Source organism: Pseudorasbora parva, chromosome 25 (assembly GCF_024679245.1).
Source record: "Pseudorasbora parva isolate DD20220531a chromosome 25, ASM2467924v1, whole genome shotgun sequence".
Taxonomy (NCBI): Eukaryota; Metazoa; Chordata; class Actinopteri; order Cypriniformes; family Gobionidae; genus Pseudorasbora; species Pseudorasbora parva.
In genome coordinates, this window is record NC_090196.1 from 35,349,064 (window position 1) to 35,372,383 (window position 23,320).

Here is a 23,320-nt window from a genome sequence, read left to right on the forward strand (position 1 = left end):
GAAGTTTTTGTAGCGTCTAATTAATATTCATGAGCACGCCTCCGCCATAGTAGGCTAGTCGAAGCGAGCAGCGTGATTTATCTCCATGGCTGCTGTTTTAGTGATAAAATGCGGCGATATCTTCGTGTTTTGTTCGTCTGCACGCTGTTAGTCTTTTGCTCGGTGCTCTATTTATTTAACCAGCTGGTGTCGTCACTGGAGAGCGCGAATAATCATCAGGTACGAGCGCAGCGGACACGCGCAGCGGATCCAGGCCCGACTGAACGCGCGCATGATGACAGGTATGTAAACATAACCCAACACACACACACACACACACACGCTGTACAAAACCAACCACACACACATTTACTGCACAACCGACCTCACAACAGCACAGAGCTCTTAAATACTGTACTCGTGATGTGACAGCATGACTATAAACAAGGGAAATATCAACAAATGTTGCCTTTTAGAGTAATGTAGTGCGGCTGGTACTTATTTCACTCTCTCTTGTCGATTTAACACTTGTTTGGAATTGATTTCAAGTCATTAAGCCTTATTTTGTACTAATAGATAGTAGTTTGGTCACGCTAACGTTGTTTGCTTAACTTCGGCTAACGTCTAATTAATATTCATAAGCTTCTTTCTTAGTAGTAGCCGTTAATTCGCCCACTGACTAGCGCCCGCCTACCGGTCTGCCTTTCAGCCAATCAGCGACGCCTACCTGGTGAACGTCATGTTCAGTAATTAATATTCAGGAGTCAGGTCACCTGGAGTTCATATGGATGATTCTGTTTGATCTTTTTGATTCCACGACCTCCAAATAAAGTCAACATCATGCGAAAAAGCAGATATATATATATTCATGTATAAAGGCTAAATTTAGACTCCTTTTAAACAATATTATAAAATATTATTTGAAAATATTTAGTTTCTATTAAGTTATATGATTTTTTTTAACTTTAGTACTTTATCATTATTTGTATTGTATTAATAATATTATATTATTATTTATTAGAATATTTTTATATATTATTTGTATACTTTTTATTTTATTTTCTATTAAGTTATATGATTGTTTTTACTGTAGTACAATACTGTTTTTATTTATTTATTTGAATCTTATTTTATATTATTTTTATTAACAATATCATATTATTTATGTTTTATTTTATATTAAGTTCTATGATTTTTTTTTACTTTAGTAGCATACGTTTTATTTATTTTTTATTTATTTATTTTTTATTTCATTTTTATTTATGTATTTATGTAGTATTTTATTATATTTTTATATTATTTTATTTATTTTTATTTTACTAACTGACAGATTATTTGGATATATATATATATATATATATATATATATATATATATATATATATATATATATATATATATATATATATATATATATATATATATATATATATATATTATACAAATTTATATTATTTGCAAAATATTTAGATTCTATCAAGTTATATGATTTAGTTTTTTTTTTTACTTTAGTACAATACTGTTTTTATTTATTTATTTAATCTAATTTTAAATATATTTATATTATCATTTTATTATTGTAATGTATGTGTTTATTTTGATATTATTGTATTATATTTTGATTAGAGGTCGACCGATAGTGGATTTTACCGATACCGATAGCTAGGTTGGACCACGCTTGCCGATAACCGATTAATAGTCCGATAATAATAATAATAACAACAAATTAATCATATTTACATATGCAATTATAAATTGCATATGTAAATATGAATATATTAAGATGACAAGTTCTAACAGAAAAAAATCTACAGAAAATAACTAAAACATTAAAATATTACAAATAAATGTTTCTTTATCTATAACCTAGAAACATGTAAGTGAATGTCAGGTAACAGACTGCACGTCCCATTTGTTAACAAGGATGTATTAGCTTATTTAGCTAGCTTACATGAATGATAGCCTATGCAATATACACTTTACACCGTTTAATAATAGTTGAGCAATACATTTGTATCTTAATCATTCATGTTAGTTCATAATGCATAAAAAAGGTCAACAGATAAAACTAACAATGAATAATACTTCTACAGCATTTATTAACCTTACTTAATGTTACAACTGGAATATTGGATATAATGTATTATAATAAATTACTGTATTATATTAAGTGTTATTTCATATAAATCCAAACAGTTTACTTTTTTAGAACATTTGACGGTTTTCTTATCAAAATAACAAAATATGTATTGAAATCGAATGCGTTTCTGATGTGTTTATATTTCTGTCGGATGCATGACCATCAGTCTGGTTTCTTACATCACCTATTAAGTGGTCACATCGCTTTAACTGCTTGAGGTAAATGTTACTGCTAATGTTAGCGTCCTCTCAGCCTCGACGACACAGTAAAGTACATATACTGCTGTTCTTTCGCTGCTAAAGCATCTAGTCACCAAAACTATTACTTTATAATGATTCGGCAACATGTCCTGAAGTGTTCTGTATTCATACCTTTTCCCTTTAACGGTTTTAAACGTGCTATATAACGCCAGCAGACCCTTCTCAGAGCTCTCGTAGGTTACTGCGTAATGACAGCACCCTTCTCAGCCGCTCCCGCAACCGACACAAACCGGAAAACTATCGGTATTGATTTTTTGCCGATAACCGATTGTTCCACCAATCAGCTATCGGTGCCGATTAATCGGCAAATCCGGTGAATCAGTCGACCTCTAATTTTGATATTAATTAATTAATTTATATGTATATTAGATTTCTCCTCCACTCTCCCCGGACCCCAGTTTGATCCCCGTGTTGTATTGATGTGTAGTATGTTTGTGCTGACCTCAGTTAAACAATCCCATAGCGACACCTAGTGGCTAGTGGCCATAGTGAAAATTGCCATTTTAATTAATTTTGTGCTTCTTGAGTTGCCGTAGTTGGTGTTGCGTCGGAAGAAGTTTAAGGCTACGTCTATACTAATCCGGATAAATTTAAAAACAGAGTTTTCGTATAAAAACGCTCCGCGTCCACACTATCATTTTCAATCGTTTTCCAAAAAAACGTAATCTACACTGAGACGTCTGAAAACGCTTACATCCCCGTACTGCACATGAGCAAATCCAAGCCGCTTCAACTTGCGTCATTTCCGCTACTCGTTTATTTGCTCTTTGAAAGTTTGAAAGTTTTTTACCAGTATGTACAAACTGACAATAATATTTAACAAAAAACAGAACAGAAAGCATACAAAACAACTGCTGTTCAATGTCATTTACTATCTTGGCTGAATTGGTCATATGACTGCATCACATGGCTAAATGCGCCATTGTATTAAAAAGCCTCCGTTTTCACAGTCCACACTACGACGCGAAGACGGCGTTTTCAAATGTATCCGCTTTGGAGAGCGTTTTCAAAACGATACGTTTTCAGTGACTTAAAACGCTGTCTCAGTGTGGACGGAAGGCCAAAACGGAGAGAAAAATATACGTTTTCAAATGGAAACGTATTAGTGTGGACATGGCCTAACTGTATTTCAATACCATGCGGTTTCATGATACAAAGGCTTTGAAGATGTCCATGAATATTTAGTTTAATATTTTCTTTGTAAATAGAGTAAAATGCTATTTTAAGAAAGATATGTGTAAATTGTGTTTTCAATAAGATAATATTGAAATGCTGGTTGTAAGGCAATCAGTATGGAAACGAACGTGCTCAAGATGTTATAATCTGAATGTGACATCTGAATTATGATGCAAATACACATTATTTGACATTTTCTTCATTTGTATGTTCAGTTTTACAGTGCTTCCTTCAAATAAATAACACTCAATCAAAGTCTGGCATCTGAGTCTTTCTTGGAGGAACCTGTTAGCTATCTGCCAAGCTAGTCAGGCTCAAGCACTTCAGCATTCATCCCAGTAGGGGCAGAATAATATTGACGTGTAGTATGTTGACGTGTAGTATGTTGACGTGTAGTATGTTGACGTGTAGTATGTTGACGTGTAGTATATTGACGTGTAGTATATTGACGTGTAGTATATTGACGTGTAGTATATTGACGTGTAGTATATTGACGTGTAGTATATTGTCGTGTAGTATATTGACGTGTAGTATGTTGACGTGTAGTATGTTGACGTGTAGTATATTGACGTGTAGTATGTTGACGTGTAGTATGTTGACGTGTAGTATATTGACGTGTAGTATATTGACGTGTAGTATATTGTCGTGTAGTATATTGATGTGTAGTATATTGACGTGTAGTATGTTGACGTATAGTATATTGACGTGTAGTATATTGACGTGTAGTATATTGACGTGTAGTATATTGACGTGTAGTATATTGTCGTGTAGTATATTGACGTGTAGTATGTTGACGTATAGTATATTGACGTGTAGTATATTGACGTGTAGTATATTGACGTGTAGTATATTGACGTATAGTATATTGACGTGTAGTATATTGACGTGTAGTATGTTGACGTGTAGTATGTTGACGTGTAGTATGTTGACGTGTAGTATATTGATGTGTAGTATATTGATGTGTAGTATGTTGACGTATAGTATATTGACGTGTAGTATATTGTCGTGTAGTATATTGTCGTGTAGTATATTGACGTATAGTATATTGACGTGTAGTATGTTGACGTGTAGTATATTGTCGTGTAGTATATTGACGTGTAGTATATTGACGTGTAGTATATTGACGTGTAGTATGTTGACGTATAGTATATTGACGTGTAGTATATTGACGTGTAGTATGTTGACGTATAGTATATTGACGTGTAGTATATTGACGTGTAGTATATTGTCGTGTAGTATGTTGACGTGTAGTATATTGACGTGTAGTATATTGACGTGTAGTATATTGACGTGTAGTATATTGACGTGTAGTATATTGTCGTGTAGTATATTGACGTGTAGTATGTTGACGTGTAGTATATTGACGTGTAGTATATTGACGTGTAGTATATTGACGTGTAGTATATTGACGTATAGTATATTGACGTGTAGTATATTGACGTGTAGTATATTGACGTGTAGTATGTTGACGTGTAGTATGTTGACGTGTAGTATATTGACGTGTAGTATATTGACGTGTAGTATGTTGACGTATAGTATATTGACGTGTAGTATATTGACGTGTAGTATATTGACGTGTAGTATATTGACGTGTAGTATATTGACGTGTAGTATATTGTCGTGTAGTATATTGACGTGTAGTATGTTGACGTATAGTATATTGACGTGTAGTATATTGACGTGTAGTATATTGACGTGTAGTATATTGACGTATAGTATATTGACGTGTAGTATATTGACGTGTAGTATATTGACGTGTAGTATGTTGACGTGTAGTATATTGTCGTGTAGTATATTGACGTGTAGTATATTGACGTGTAGTATATTGACGTGTAGTATATTGACGTGTAGTATGTTGACGTGTAGTATGTTGACGTGTAGTATGTTGACGTGTAGTATGTTGACGTGTAGTATGTTGACGTGTAGTATATTGTCGTGTAGTATATTGACGTGTAGTATGTTGACGTGTAGTATGTTGACGTGTAGTATGTTGACGTGTAGTATATTGACGTGTAGTATGTTGACGTGTAGTATGTTGACGTGTAGTATGTTGACGTGTAGTATATTGACGTGTGTAGTATATTGACGTGTGTAGTATATTGACGTGTAGTATATTGACGTGTGTAGTATATTGACGTGTAGTATATTGACGTGTAGTATGTTGACGTGTAGTATGTTGACGTGTAGTATGTTGACGTGTAGTATGTTGACGTGTAGTATATTGACGTGTAGTATATTGACGTGTAGTATGTTGACGTGTAGTATGTTGACGTGTAGTATATTGACGTGTGTAGTATATTGACGTGTGTAGTATATTGACGTGTAGTATATTGACGTGTGTAGTATATTGACGTGCAGTATATTGACGTGCAGTATGTTGACGTGTAGTATATTGTCGTGTAGTATATTGTCGTGTAGTATATTGTCGTGTAGTATATTGACGTGTAGTATATTGACGTGTAGTATATTGTCATGTAGTATATTGACGTGTAGTATATTGTCGTGTAGTATATTGACGTGTAGTATGTTGACGTATTGTATATTGACGTGTAGTATATTGACGTGTAGTATATTGACGTGTAGTATATTGACGTATAGTATATTGACGTGTAGTATATTGACGTGTAGTATATTGACGTGTAGTATGTTGACGTGTAGTATGTTGACGTGTAGTATATTGATGTGTAGTATATTGATGTGTAGTATGTTGACGTATAGTATATTGACGTGTAGTATATTGTCGTGTAGTATATTGTCGTGTAGTATATTGACGTATAGTATATTGACGTGTAGTATGTTGACGTGTAGTATATTGTCGTGTAGTATATTGACGTGTAGTATATTGACGTGTAGTATATTGTCGTGTAGTATATTGTCATGTAGTATATTGACGTGTAGTATATTGTCGTGTAGTATGTTGACGTATAGTATATTGACGTGTAGTATATTGTCGTGTAGTATATTGTCGTGTAGTATATTGATGTGTAGTATATTGACGTGTAGTATGTTGACGTGTAGTATATTGACGTGTAGTATGTTGACGTGTAGTATGTTGACGTGTAGTATGTTGACGTGTAGTATATTGTCGTGTAGTATATTGACGTGTAGTATGTTGACGTGTAGTATGTTGACGTGTAGTATGTTGACGTGTAGTATGTTGACGTGTAGTATGTTGACGTGTAGTATGTTGACGTGTAGTATATTGACGTGTAGTATATTGACGTGTGTAGTATATTGACGTGTGTAGTATATTGACGTGTAGTATATTGACGTGTAGTATATTGACGTGTAGTATGTTGACGTGTAGTATGTTGACGTGTAGTATGTTGACGTGTAGTATATTGACGTGTGTAGTATATTGACGTGTGTAGTATGTTGACGTGTAGTATGTTGACGTGTAGTATGTTGACGTGTAGTATGTTGACGTGCAGTATATTGACGTGCAGTATATTGACGTGCAGTATGTTGACGTGTAGTATATTGACGTGTAGTATATTGCCGTGTAGTATATTGACGTGTAGTATATTGACGTGTAGCATATTGACGTGTAGTATATTGTCATGTAGTATATTGACGTGTAGTATATTGACGTGTAGTATTTTGACGTGTAGTATATTGACGTGTAGTATATTGACGTGTGTAGTATATTGACGTGCAGTATATTGACGTGCAGTATATTGACGTGTGTAGTATATTGACGTGTAGTATATTGACGTGTAGTATATTGACGTGTAGTATATTGACGTGTAGTATGTTGACGTGTAGTATATTGTCGTGTAGTATGTTGACGTGTAGTATATTGACGTGTAGTATATTGATTTAAGGTGTGAAGCGGGCGATTATTGTCCCTCTGAGCTGCTGATTGTTGAAGGTTTCTCAGACTGAAGCCTCTGGAGCTGAAGGTGTTGATGTGGAGCCTATTTGCCTCATCAGGTGTAGCTCCCGCTCAGTCTCTGTATATGGAACCAAACAGAGATCAAGTTAGAAGTGACCAAACACCTCCACGTGTTCTCTATTTAAATACAGTTACACCAATAGCTGAACGATCAAGTATGGTGACACAAAATAAAACATGGTGCTTTTCTAAGCGGATTAAAAAGGAGAACTATAATGTGTGGCGGATTAGCACTTCTGGGAGTACTTCGACTCGGCACAGTAAAAAGTCACGTCTGAAAACTCCTCCACCTCACTCTCTCATTTCTCAGGCGTAGGGCTGGGCGATATTGCCCAAAAAAAATCCCAGATTTTTTGCCAAAAAAATCAATTTACGATTTACAAAGTGCTTAAATTTCAATCTCAAAAGGTTCTACGAATCCTGAAATATATAATGACAACAACATTAAGCGGGGGAGCGCTGAGCCATTACGGGAGCCCAGAGGGAGCGGCGGCGGATTTTAAAGAGAAAACCGATTTTCATTCACAAAAATCGACATGAAACTACAAACTCGAATTCATCGATAAAATCGATTTATCGCCCAGCCCTATTCAGGTGTGACTTTTTACTGTGCCGAGTCGAAGTAGGCAAGGCAAGTTTATTTATATAGCACATTTCATACGCAATGGCAACTCAAAGTGCTTAACATAGAAATGAATTATAATTAAAAATCGCAACCGGACGTTTTTTTTCTTTTCTTTCCGCCGATTTTTCCAGAAGTGCGCCCGCTTGCTAGCCTAGAAATCTAGACGCCCCCTAGCGGCAGCAAATCTAATCTGCCGCGAGTGTCGTCTAGGAACTCTCAATACCCTTCTGAGCTGTAATCGCCAAACTCTTGCCGGGCCAATCACATCGTGTGTAGAGTCGGTGGGCGGGGCCATAATGACGACGGTCGAGTTGCGTTTGCGTGCTTCTAGTAAACACAGAAACTGGCGAACGGCGGCGGTCTGTCGAATCAGCTTTCACCGCGACTCTGGAAGACTTGAGTTCAGCTTTTCTCTGAGAAAAGAACAAAGAACGGCACTGAAGTCATTCTGAAGAAGGGAAGATGTGTTCGAGTTTAGCCGACCGGACACACACATAAGAGCCGCTTTCTCGCTGGAGTTGCGCGAGCTTACCTCTGCGCCGCGCACAAGCGTAGCTAGTTTGTTCAGCTCAGCTTCTCACGTGTTGGACGAGAAACGAAACAGACTAACTTTTGAGAAAGCCGAAATGCTTCTGTTTGTGAAGAGGAACATGCATGCACTTTTGAAGAGAATGACTGTAATCTCAGAAGTGCTACTGAAGTGTTGATGTGGAGCCTGTTTGTCTCAGCAGGTGCATCTCCGGCTCAGTCTCCCTCTGGAGGCCGTATGGGACGCTCCCGGCTGCCCAATGCCACATCAGCTGCTTTACGGACTCGCCTCTTAGGTAGGGGCGCTGACCCGACCTCCGACCTCTGACCTCAGATATAGATGCGTCCATGGGCGTTGGAACCATTGTGTGTGTGTGCGTGCGTGCTTGCGTGCGTGCGTGTGTGTGTGTGTGTGTGTGTGTGTGTGTGGGACGAGACCCTCCCACTTTTTAAGACCAATGATATTAAACCCACTCACTTTTATCACCTCTAATTCAGCTCATGTCTGTTTACCCCTAACCGATAAACTCTTATTATTAAACACGTGTTAGACGCTTTATTTCCACTTTTCTGATATTTCCTCCATTTTTATTGTAAATAAACACCTTTCCGATCTGATGTGTGATGGGAAAGGGAGTAGAGCGGATTCGAACCTCTGATCGATTAGCGCCAGAACTTGATGCCATGCGTCTCTTACCGCTACACTATAGCCACGGTTAATAACTGATTTCTGTAATTTAGTCCGGCCCAATCAATCGTTTGGTAAACGGCACTTTTTCTGTCTGGACACTGAGCATAATAAACATGCAACTTGTTCATTATCATTATCTGTGAAACTGTTGATGTCTATGGCAGTTAAATGAATATAGTCTCTTTATTAGGCTATTGGTATGGGCTGGTTTGAGGTCTGTTATTGGTATAGGCGCGGGATGTGGCGTCAAACGCACCATAATGCAGGAAATCACTTCTACAAAATAAAACATTTATTGGGGAGAGACCCCACACCCCCCGCAAAACGATTTGCCCCACCTATATTCCTCACCAGCCGACACTGGGACTTTAATTTGCTTCCGATGCCCATGGATGCGTCTGTAGGTGTTTCTCAATGCCAATGATGCTTCTTTAGCAGGACTGGTGCTGCCCAGTCACTTCCTTCAGAGGCTAGACTTTAGCAATCGGAGAACACGTAAATTAGGGCTGTGCAATATATCAAAATTATCAAAATATCGCAAATGTACAGCAACGGCGCGCAATATCTGAAGGAGTTTAATAGGTTACTTGAACATTGTGAAGTGTACTGGCGATGACTGTTACTCATGTGACTTGCTTGATGTTAAAAAGAGTTATTAAAACAACTTGCAGTCTCGCGGTTTCTGCTGTCTGACACACACACACACACACACAGACACACACACACACACATACACACACACACACAACGTATGGTTCACTATCTTTGTGGGGACTCTCCATAGACGTAATGGTTTTTATACTGTACAAACCCTATTTTCTATCCCCTTACACTGCCTCTAAACCTACACACACACACACACACACACACACACACACACTGCCCCTAAACCTACACACACACACACACACACACGCGCGCGCACACACACACACACTCACTGCCCCTAAACCTACCCATCACACACACACACACACACACACACACACACACACACACACACACACACACACACACACACACACACACACACACACACACACACACACACACTGCCCCTAAACCTACCCATCACACACACACACACACACACACACACACACACACACACACACACACACACAGACACACACACACACACACACACACACACACACACACACACAGCCCCTAAACCTACCCATCTCACACACACACACACACACACACACACACACACTGCCCCTAAACCTACCCATCACACACACACACACACACACACACACACACAAACACACACACACACACACACTGCCTCTAAACCTACCCATCTCTCTCACACACACACACACACACACACACACACACACACACACACACACACACACACACACACTCACACTCACACACACTGCCCCTAAACCTACCCATCTCACACACACACACACACTGCCCCTAAACCTACCCATCTCACACACACACACACACACACACACACACACACACTGCCCCTAAACCTACCTATCTCACACACACACACACACACACACACACACACACACACACACACACACACACTGCCCCTAAACCTGCCCAACACACACACACACACACACACACACACACACACAAACAGGAAACATTATGCATTATAGCATTTTTACTTTCTCAAAAAAAAAACTCCTCCTGTGTGATTTATAAGCCTTTTGAAAAGTGGGGACCGCTGGCTGGTGATCTCAGGTTTCATTATCCTTAATGTGGGGACATTTGGTCCCCACAATGTAATATAAACAAGGGCACACACACACACACACACACACAAATGTATGTGACATACATTTTTGTTAAAGCACGGCTGGTCACTTTCAGAAGTTGTAGCGAAGCTTTCTTTTCCCAGAGAGAATGGTAAACACAAATAACATCATTCTCAGTTTTTAAATACTTTATTAAAATCTAATTTCAATAGATTTTACACAATAATAGCAAAATCGCATCGCATATCGAATATCACATTATTTAAGAAGATATCGCATTTTTCTTCAATATCGCACAGCCCTAACGTAAATGAACAGGCTAGCAAGTGCCCGTCATTGTGTCATTACTACGCTTTCGGCGCTGAAAAATGGACGTGCTAACGTTAAATTACTTTGTACATCTTAACTAGTTATTTATAAAAGAAATGCCAGTGATGGCAAACAAGCTTATTGTTAAATGACCTGTCCGTTAGCCATCAATTGTGTAATTTGTATATATTTGTATAATTTATAATATCAATACGGTAGTAATATGTACTGGCATTTAAACGGTAAACTTTACTTATATTTACTACGGTTATAGCAAGTGTTTGGTAACGTAAATATACTTACATTTGAAAGCATATTGCCTTGTTAACGCTCCAACGTCTGACATTTTGAACAAGCTAGGAAAGCTGCGTGCATAGGATTGTGGGTAATTTGAGGGTGCGAAGGCTACACATATGCATCCTTTTCCTGTACACTGTAAAAAAAAAAAACGAATGTCTCCAATTAAAATTTTTCCAATCTGCCAAATTTAATTTCTGTGAATTGAGGCAAATTCAATTTGGCCAACTGAAAAATGTAGATGTGAATCTTCAGTTGGGGCCTGAATTGTGTTTACTGTGTATATGGCGTATTTCTGGAACGAAGGACTCCTTCGACGGATAGCATCCTTGAAATTCTGGCTTCCGAGGATCCTTCCTTGACATTGAGAAACGCCTTGTGTGTGGGGTTTGGTGTTCAGCCGCGTCACGTGACCTCTGACCCCTAACCTCTGCCCTGTGCCCCTCACCTGTGCAGGTCTCACCTGGAGCCGGTTGGGCTGGCGGTGGTGGCCTGTGGAGCGCGGCTGGAGGAAACGCTCACCATGCTGAAATCAGCCGTGCTCTTCAGCCGCACTCTTCTGCACTTCCACATCTTCACAGAGGACGAGCTCCAGGCCGGCTTCACACAGGCCGTGAGCATATGTGCTTTATATATATATATTATAGTTAATGCAAAATCTGCCTGCTGTGACGTTTACAAGTTTGCACACAGTGTGTTATTTTAGTGTTGATTATTATATCCAGAGATGGGCATAAATACATGGAAGTGTATTTCAATACAAATACAAAATACTGTGTGGAAAAATTTAAATACAAATGCACTATTTTGTATTTTGAAAATACACCACATACACATTAAATTGGCCATTCGGTGCAGGTATCCCTATCAGGCTGAAATCTGGGCCTATTCTGAGTGCCAAAAAGCATTTCAATTTGAATTTGAATTTCAAATGTTATGTTTGAAGTTATAAGTGATAATAACACACATTACGTCAATAACTCATTCACCCTCGCTTCTTTTTCCACTCCAACATTCACATTATTCCTGCCCACTAAAAGCTGCACAGATATATGTGCTTACCCTGATAGGCCTATCTATGGAAACGATTTAGAAAAAGTTTGATTGATTCACATTTTATATCATTGCTACGAATCTACGATATGTATTGTCATACGTCACCCATCCCTAACATGCAGTCACGCTACTTTAATCAACAAGTAGAATTGACCATGGCATCCTCACCTTATTCCAACAATTTTGTAAAGTTGTCGATCCAGGGCTGTGTGGTACAGCTGCGGCTCACGTGAATGAATGTTGGGGTGTGTCTCTTTATATGCAGTTTTTTAAATGAAGTATTTGATTACAGTGCCTTGCAAAAGTATCCGGCCCCCGTGAACCTTTTGCCACACTTCAGGCTTCAAACATAATGATATGAAACTGTAATTTTCCTTGAAGAACCCCGGAGGTCGACCTGGGTGACAGGCCGACTGAAAAAAGATGGGGAATGTTCTCCCCTCACTTTTTAGCTTATATCTCCGCGAGGGAAGGGCGAAACTCTTTCTGAAACTCAGGACCCTCACGGGGCACGTCGAGACGGTCTGAACGAGACTAAGTTGAATAACTCTGATCATAAAGGCGACCAAAGGAACCGAAACTCCATCAGGACATGATGGAGAAAAATAAACCTTAGAGAAACCAGACTCAGTTCTCCTCTGGCCTATTAACACACAGCGGAGGATTATTATTCTGGACACCGCACAGCTCAGAAATCATATTAGAGCGAAATATTCAAGAGTTCAGGGTATCACGCAAGAGACGGGTTTATTCAAGGGCTGATTCTGAAATCGCCTCTATAAACATTATTTAAGGGGACAGCCATTTGTAGTGGTGTCCAAAACCAGTGGATGTTATTGAATGCTGTGTGTGTGTGTGCGTGTGTGCGTGTGTGTGTGCGTGTGTGCGCGCGCGCAGCTGGAGTCGTGGCCGCACAGGTTTCGCTCCCGGTTCATCTACAGCATTTATCCCATCAGCTTCCCCAGCGAGAACGCCAGAGAGTGGAAGAGGCTCTTCAAACCCTGTGCTTCACAGAGACTCTTCCTTCCTGTGAGTACACACACACACACACACACACACACACACACACACACACACACACACACAGCCCCTAAACCTACCCATCACAGGAAACATTCTGCATTTTTACTTTCTCATAAAAACTCCTCCTGTGTGATTTATAAGCCTTTTGTAAAGTGGGGCCATGGGTAATGTCCTCATATTTCACCCTCTCCTGTAATACCTGTGTCATACCCATGGCATTATACACACTTGTGTCCTCATATTTCAATAAAATTGAAGTTTGTTTCTTCAGTCTTAGTCTCTGTGATGTTTATCTGCTGACCCCCAGGGTGTGTTTGCTTCTTCAGGAGAACACAAATGAAGATTTTTAACTCCAAAAGTTGCTCGTATAATGCATGTCAATGGGGTCTAATTAGAAATACACCCACATTAACATCATTAAACGAGTAACGGTTGAGTTAAAAATCTTCATTTGTGTTCTCCTGAAGAAGCAAACACACCCTGGGGGTCAGCAGATAAACATCAGGCTCATTTAGGGGAGAACTATCCCTTTAATATTATATTAAATATTTGAGCAGTACTGTTGCTCCAGTAAAGGCGTTTGTGTGTGTGTGTGTGTGTGTGTGTGTGTGTGTGTGTGTGTGTGTGTGTGTGTGTGTGTGTGTGTGTGTGTGTGTGTGTGTGTGTGTGTGTGTGTGCGTGCAGCTGGTCCTGCAGCTGGACTCAGTGCTGTATGTGGATACGGATGTGCTGTTCCTGCGGCCGGTGGAGGATGTGTGGGGTTTGCTGAGCCGCTTTAACCGCAGCCATGTGGCCGCCATGGCCCCGGAGCACGAGGAGCCGCGCATCGGCTGGTACAACCGCTTCTCCAGACACCCGTACTACGGACACACCGGGGTCAACTCCGGGGTCATGCTGATGAACATGACACGCATCAGGGGGAAGCTCTTCCGGGTGAGGGACACACAGATCACACACTCCTCTCCTATAGAAATATATACATCATAGCCTTATTATTAACCCACATTATCACTAATAAAATACAAACCTGATGACGATCCCTTAAAGCATGCATTCTCTTATATAAATACATCGATTTTAAACCTTTAATCCTGATGTTGATAAACCACACGTGTGTGTGTGTGTGTGTGTGTGTGTGTCCACCAGCAGATGCCGCTGTTGCTCTTCTGCTGATGATTATTTTCTCCTGAAGTGTTTTCTTCATGCATACATGAGATTTGTCATACATGAGACTAAGTGAGAGTAAATACACACACACAAACACACACACACACACACACACACACACACACGTCTTTTATCAACATCAAGATTAAAGGTTTAAAATTGATGTATTTATGCTTGGTTTCAGTGTGTGAGTTGTTGAAGTGTTTCTGTGTGTGCGTGTGTGCGCGTGTGCGCGTGTGTGCCTGTGTGTGTGTGCGCGTGTACGCGTGTGCGCGTGTGTGCCTGTGTGTGTGTGTGTGTGCATGTGTGATTACATATTTTGGGAACAAAGTAGTACCCATAAGTGAGCAAAACAACAAAATCTCCTGAAACCTTCCTTGTATAAAAACTAAAGTGTATGTGTGTGTGTGTGTGTGTGTGTGTGTGTGTGTGTGTGTCTGTGTGTGTGTGTGTAGAATGACGTGTCAGCGATGGATCTGAAGTGGGCTGATCTGCTGATGCCTCTGCTGCAGAAATACAAGCTGAACATCACCTGGGGAGATCAGGACCTGCTCAACATCATCTTCCACCATAACCCCGGTACAGGTCACATGACCACCGCCACCATTACAGGTCACATGACCACCGCCACCGTTACAGGTCACATGACCACCGCCACCATTACAGGTCACATGACCACCGCCGCCATTACAGGTCACACGACCACCGCCACCATTACAGGTCACATGACCATCATCGTTACAGGCTCATGAGAGCCCCGGCCCAATTTAAACACTAAACTGGCACACACACACAGAGACGCCTATACTACCATGTTCTAAAGGAGCTCGCGGGCTGCCGTTTCCTCACGTGTATCGGTGCTTATCTCACAGAAGGGATTTACTGCGCACGCAAGCATCAGTGCGCTCGGTTATTAATGGCATGTAAGAGCGGCATTCGGTATTGCCCAGTAGAATGCGTGTAGTGATTCCGGTTTCTGCTCCACTATCGTACTTTCTTTAGCAATAGTGATATAACTGAAAACCAGCAGCTGATTGGACAGATGCACAGACCCAAGGCACATATATCCAATCACCTGCTTTTTTATGTTTCTTATGGGCCAATGAGGGTCTTGTTTTGTTTGTGCTGAAGTAAATACATAAGCCTAGTAAAAAAAACAAGACTGCCAAACTGATGAAAAGCGGTGGTATTCTTGAGGAGAACCAAATATATGGCTATATGCGGAGCGATATCAATGGTCTTAAGGAGCACTTTAAACACGGTGTCAAAATAAGTTTGCCAGATATTTCCTTAGCCCCTTTCACACTGCACGTCGGACCCGCAATATTCCCGGAGCATTGCCGGGTCGCCTTCTGTGTGAAAGCAACCACGTCCCGGGATTGATTACCGAATTCGACCCGGGTCGGGGACCTAGTAACATTGCGGTATTCGACCCGGGACGAGCGCTGTGTGAACAAAAGCCGAAACTAATGCCGCAGCGTGTGCGTAGTTATCGTGCGACTCCTAGAGCTTGTTTCTTCAATAACACAACCCTGCAGTGCCAGAAGAGCTCGTCGGTGTTTTAAACGCAGAGAGTGTTCGTCTACAAAAGAAACTAAAATTAAACAAGCAGAAATGAGCACAAACTGGCCACAAGTCGAGACCACGGAGCTCCTTACTGTCCGCGCTGAAGCGGAGATCGCTCGCCGTTATACGTCACATCCGGATGTCACGTGTCAACTCGACCCGGGACCGTTACGGGTTGTGTGTGAAAGCGCACATATTACGGTATTTCACTGGCAGTGTGAATGGACCAAATCTAGCGGCCCGGGAACAAATGCCGGGTCACATTATCCGTGTGTTTGCCGGAATCGCAGTGTGAAAGGGGCTCTAGAGTTGGCCAGAAGAAAAACATATGTGCAAGAGTACAGGGCGAACCAGAGCATTTGTCACAGACATCAACTATATTAGGGAAAATTTGTGAAAGTCGGGTTTTAGAATAGTGACGTCTGAACACCACTTTAAATTGTATTAAAGGGTCATGAAACCCCAAAACACTTTTTTTGAGATGTAAACAGATATGTATAGGCTGCACATCATTGAAAACACTAAGGGTACTCATTAATGGTATCCATATGTGAAAATAGTTATTTTTGCATTTTTCAGAGCGATTTCTGTCTTCCGGTTTGAAAAGCTTAGTCGGAGCAACGTCACAAATGCTGACGTCGGCACGGCCTTTTCGGCCCAAGTATGGGCAGCTGGGCACATGCTGACGTCGACCGCTCCGAGCGATTCTCGATATATATTCATGACATAAAGCTCATTCAGTCCAATCCCTGCGCTGTAGTATGCATACAAGATAATTTAGTTAATATGCATGAGACAGTCACTTCTGTCAGGCTCGTCTTACATCATTATTGTAGAGATATGGTGGGGAAGTTTTGGAAGTGTTTTCTTCATGCATACATGAGATTTGTCTACTCTCACTAAGAGAGTAATTATATACACACACACACACACACACACACACACACACACACACACACACACACACACACACGCACGTGTTTTATCAACATCAAGATTAAAGGTTTAAAATGGATGTATATATGCATGGTTTCAGTGTGTGAGTTGTTGAAGTGTGTGTGTGTATGTGTGTGTGCATGTGAGTTGTTGAAGTGTTTCTGTGTGTGTGTGTGTGTGTGTGTGTGTGTGTGTGTGTATGTGTGTGTGCATGTGAGTTTTTGAAGTGTTTGTGTGTGTGTGTGTGTGTGTGTGTGTGTGTGTGTGTGTGTGTGTGTGTGTGCGTGTGTGCGTGTGTGCGAAGCAGCGTGCGGAAAAGTCACGGAGGAAAGCTAGGCGTTGTGCTGATACGAAGTAACGTAAGGGTGCCGAGCGAGCTGTAACCGGCGCCGTCTGTGGAAGCCTTTGCATCAAAGGCTCGGTAAAGTAAAATTCACTTGAGGAATCGCACGCCGAACCTGCAAGCGTTGACTATCTATGTCAGGAGTGCAAAATAACCAATCTGTAATCTGTAGGCTAATGAACAAAAGCCACGTCCTCTCCGTTTTATTTGTGACACAGCCATGCACTAAACCGCATGTGTTCGGGCTCTTAGTGAAACAGTGTGCATATTTGGACAACTATAGATTTAGCTGCCGAGTGTTAGACAGCGCGGATCGTCACGGTAACCCAGCGCGCGTCGCTCTGCTTCAGATGCGCGGTCGAGACTAGCCTCAAACCCCTTCGCTTTTACCCCGATCTAGAATTACACATCTCTGTCACATCGCATGTTGGGTGGTTCACGTTCTCTTATCAAGTCGGCGCGTTGTTCATCTTGCCAAACAGCGTGCATATTTGGACAAATATAGTTTTATCACGTTTGCAAAATATTTTGTCATGCAGATTAACATTTATTTTCATTTCTCACTGAATTATGCTGGTTTGAAGAGCTGAATGATTTGCGATCTCTGCTGCACGCCACTCATAGCTCTCTCATTCGCTGTACTCATCCCTCATTTTATCTCACTGTGGTAAACAATGCCAACGTGAACCAAGAACATGTCTCAGAACCGCTGTAACTGCTGCTGTTGGTATCTCTAATCTTAATGCACCTACAGACACTCCCCTATTTATGCAAACTTTCCCTCTTTCCACACAATACCATCCCACCTTTTCACAGTCGACCACTCCCCTTTTAAGAAGCCTTTTCAAATCGAAGGTGTGAAAAAACACCGCTGCAGCAGGGGGGTTTCAGGACCCTTTAAGGTCAAGCGAGCACAGATTGAGGCTTTGTGAATACCATTTAAAACACTGTCCCACCAGTCACACGTCACATTTTTAACATTTCGTTACCGATTGGGTATCGCGGTCGGTACTTTTGCCAACACTAGTCTTGTCTCTCTCCCTCCGGATCCTCAGAGAGTCTGCTGGTGTTTGCGTGCCCGTGGAATTACCGGCCGGATCACTGCATCTACGGCAGCAACTGCGCCGCCGCCGAGCAGCACGGCATCTTCATTCTCCACGGCAACCGCGGGGTTTACCATGACGACAAGCAGCCGGCCTTCAGAGCCGTTTATGACATCATTCAGCAGGTATGATCGTTATTATCGTTAACTAAAGCTAACGAGTGTGTCTTCTGCTCACAGGCTGGCGGTGTAGGCATATAAACATACACAACACAACAGAATTACTCACACTTTAGCTAACGTTACAATAGAAATGAGAGCAGGATGTTTAATTGCGTAATATTTCGTGGTCCGTCATCAGACCTGTGGATTTGAGTATTGCTCAGTTATTATTGTGCGGTTGTTTTCTGGTCTTCTCCCGCCCTGAGAGTTTAATATCCATTAGCCGGATTTGTGTAACCCATAAAATCTAATTAGACGCTGTTAATCTGGGAAGGTCCAGATCCACACCTGCTCCGGTCTCTGATGGACTCTGACGGACTCTGACGGTCTCTGATGGATTATTGTGCGGTTGTTTTCTGGTCTTCTCCCGCCCTGAGAGTTTAATATCCATTAGCCGGATTTGTGTAACCCATAAAATCTAATTAGACGCTGTTAATCTGGGAAGGTCCAGATCCACACCTGCTCAGGTCTCTGATGGTCTCTGATGGTCTCTGATGGTCTCTGATGGACTCTGATGGTCTCAGACGGACTCTGATGGTCTCTGACAGTCTCTGATGGACTCTGATGGTCTCAGACGGACTCTGATGGTCTCTGATGGTCTCAGACGGTCTCTGATGGACTCTGATGGTCTCAGACAGTCTCTGACGGTCTCTGACGGACTCTGACGGTCTCTGATGGTCTCTGATGGTCTCTGACGGTCTCTGATGGACTCTGATGGTCTCAGACGGACTCTGATGGTCTCTGATGGTCTTTGATGGACTCTGATGGTCTCTGATGGACTCTGACGGACGGTCTCTGATGGACTCTGATGGTCTCAGACGGACTCTGATGGTCTCTGGTGGTCTCTGATGGACTCTGACGGACTCTGACGGTCTCTGACGGACTCTGATGGTCTCTGATGGTCTCTGACGGACTCTGATGGTCTCTGACGGACTCTGACGGTCTCTGACGGTCTCTGATGGACTCTGACGGACTCTGACGGTCTCTGAAGGACTCTGACGGTCTCTGATGGACTCTGACGGACTCTGACGGACTCTGACGGTCTCTGAAGGACTCTGACGGTCTCTGACGGACTCTGACGGTCTCTGACGGACTCTGACGGTCTCTGACGGACTCTGACGGACTCTGACGGACTCTGACGGACTCTGATGTAATCGGACTCTGACGGACTCTGATGGACTCTGACGGACTCTGATGGACTCTGACGGACTCTGACGGACTCTGACGGTCTCTGACGGACTCTGATGTACTCGGACTCTGACGGACTCTGATGGACTCTGACGGACTCTGACAGACTCTGACGGACTCTGACGGTCTCTGACGGACTCTGATGGACTCTGGCGGACTCTGACGGACTCTGATGGAGTCTGACGGACTCTGACGGTCTCTGACGGACTCTGATGGACTCTGGCGGACTCTGACGGACTCTGATGGACTCTGGCGGACTCTGACGGACTCTGATGGACTCTGACGGACTCTGACAGACTCTGACGGACTCTGACGGTCTCTGACGGACTCTGATGGACTCTGACGGACTCTGAGTGTCTCTGATGGACTCAGTTTCAGTCAATCTCATGTCAATCTTGAGTACCTATAGAGTAGTATTGCATCCTTCATATCTCCGAAAAGTCTTTAGTTTTATTATATTTATAAAAGAAATATGGGCTGTACCGAGTCTTTCCGGAAAAAAACGAGCGCCTGGAGGCGTATCGTGTGGGCGGAGCTAAAGAATGACGAGCGCAAAGCGGTGACGTCCTCAAGCGTGGAGAAACCCATCGCTATCGATCTCAGCTAATGGATATGATCCAGAATCAGATCCGGAGGCTGAAATAAACTGAACAGGAGAAGCAGCAGCAGGACGTCCGTCTCTGTGGTATGGACTGTATTTAGTGGCCTGTCAACATTTGTGTGTGTTTACTCGCAGTTTATGAGGACATGATTCGGTTTATGGACTATTGTATGAGACTAAACCTTAGCAGTAGCAAGCAAAACGGTTTAGCACATCAGACTAGTGTAACGTTATACAGAGAACAGCAATGGAGTCCGTTAGCGCATTTGACTGACGAAGCACGCTTTGTGAGAACGCTAGGTTTATGTTTGGGTGGTTTTACAATAATCAAACTGACACCTATAGTGGTCAGCTTAACAAATGTATTTAAACACACACCATAGATCGCATGCTCCATTGATTAATTGACTAACGTTATACACGATCGTGTCGTTTACTTATGTTTACTCACGCGACGATAGCCGACAGCACAGACATCTGAAGCAGTTTAACTCACCGGCTGCTTCCAAAGCAGGACCGAACCTTTATCGCTGGGACCGCTCCGTCAGAAACACACTTCTTTGGTATGATTTGGTGAAGTCCTGACAGCAGTGACCGTGGAGATCCACTTTGAGACGCGACTGAAGCGATGTTGTGAAGCTTCCCGTCATTTCTGCGTTCAAATCGGTTCAAATGCAGCGCTGCCTTCCCAGAATGCTGTGCGGCCGTGATAAAGTCGCTCGACGTCACCCATAGGAAGTGGAGCGCGGCGCGGACTATAATGACAGAAGTGTTCACGGACGACTGGATCTGCAGCTGAGAGTGTGTATGGGCGTGTGTTTCCTCTCTCGCTCTAGTCACGCTTGCGCGCACCCTACCTGGAGAAGAGCCCGTACGGCCCATACAAGGACCTTCCGCTCTATTAACGTCAAGCCGACCCATACTCGAAAAAAACTCTCCGAAACTTGTGAGAAACCGGAAGGAGTATTTTTAACACAGAAATACTCCATCAAACGTCCAACATCAGTTTTTGAAACTTTGTCTATGTTTAGGATGGGAATCCGAGTCTTTAACAGTGGAAAGCTCAGTGTGCAGGAAACAGCATTTCACGCACCGAGTTTGTGCGTGTGCAGGTGTGTGTGTGTGTGTGTGTGTGTGTGTGTGTATGTGTGTGTGTGTGTGTGTGTGTGTGTGTACTTTTTGCACTTTGAGATTCTTCGGAATGAAAAGTGCATTATGAATAAAATCTATTATTGTTTCTTGTTTCTATTACATTGACCAAATGTCCCCACAATGTAAATGGATTTATAAACATTAAATTATGCTTTTTTGAAAATGTAAAAATGCTGAATGTTTCTGTAATGGTTAGTTTTAGGGGCTGTGTGTGTGTGTGTGTGTGTGTGTGTGTGTGTGTGTGTGTGTGTGTGTGTGTGTGTGTGTGTGTGTGTGTGTGTGTGTGTGTGTGTGTGTGTGTGTGTGTGTGTGTGTGTGTGTGTGTGTGTGTGTGTGTGTGTGTGTGTGTGGTCATTATGGTCAGTGTTGCGCTCCTATCACAGGAAGTATCTACACCATTAGCTAAATGAGAGCAGCCATTAGCGCCGGCCCAGCAGCCAGAGACGCACAGCTAGAGCTCAGGCCCATCAGGAGTGGCACACAGTCATTCAGTGTGTGTTATTCCTCACAGAAACAGCACATTTACTCAGCTTTATACAGTTCTGGTGTGTTTACACACACACACTCTCACACACACACACACTCTCACACACACCAACACACACACAAACATACAACACAGTTGCAATCTCCATCAAGTTCAGTTGTTGTATTATGATTATTGTCTTGTGTTGTTCAGCGTCGCACTGACTGAACGAGCGTCTGAGAGTGTGTGTGTGTGTGTGTGTGTGTCTGTCTCATGCCTCTCTCTTGTCTGCTTCCAGTTCCCGTTTGAGGCAGATCTGGAGCGCGGTCTGCTGGCTCCGCTGGAGGAGAGGCTGAAGAGTGCTGAGCACACTTACTGCGGCCGAGCCCGGCACGCCTTCACCAAACGCCTGCGCCACACCATCGCCCAGATAAACGAGCTTCAGGAGCTGGAGGAGCTAAAGGAGCTTCAGGAGCTGGAGATCTGAGCTTCAGGAGCTTTAGGAGCTGGAGGTCTGAGCTAAAGGAGCTTCAGGTCTAAACTGCGGCTCCGCTGATGGGCCATCAGGGTTACGGCACACACTGCAGCAGGACTCATGCTCTTCATCAGGAGCTCGGTCAGGCTTTACAGAACAAACTCCATTAGCAGAAGCCTTCATATCTTCAGTCTCTGCTCCCCCAGTACATGTGTCTTTACAGAAACACTGATGGAGGGATGGATGGATGGATGGATGGATGGATGGATGGATGGATGGATGGATGGATGGATGGATGGATGGGTGGATGGATGGGTGGACGGATGGATGGGTGGATGGATGGATGGATGGATGGATGGATGGATGGATGGATGGGTGGACGGATGGATGGATGGATGGGGGGATGATGGAGGGCATTGGCAGAAGTCCTGATCCTCCAGTGTTCTGCCA

At 42.3% G+C, this 23,320-nt stretch overlaps 1 protein-coding gene across 3 annotated transcripts; it reads left to right on the top strand.

Moving 5' to 3' along the window:
* gxylt1a (glucoside xylosyltransferase 1a) lies at window positions 1-23,163 on the top strand. Of its 3 annotated transcripts, none has more exons than XM_067435758.1 (8): window positions 1-281; window positions 8,804-8,899; window positions 12,090-12,246; window positions 13,587-13,718; window positions 14,397-14,645; window positions 15,335-15,458; window positions 18,780-18,952; window positions 22,694-23,163. In XM_067435758.1, exons 1-8 carry the CDS (start codon window positions 109-111, stop codon window positions 22,880-22,882), a joined length of 1,293 nt encoding a protein of 430 aa, XP_067291859.1. In that variant the 5' UTR covers window positions 1-108; the 3' UTR covers window positions 22,883-23,163. The 3 variants fall into 3 exon arrangements, with proteins under 3 accessions (XP_067291859.1, XP_067291860.1, XP_067291861.1); XM_067435759.1 differs by having other exon boundaries at window positions 8,807-8,899; XM_067435760.1 differs by lacking the exon at window positions 8,804-8,899.
* Window positions 23,164-23,320: the final 157 nt, after the last annotated feature.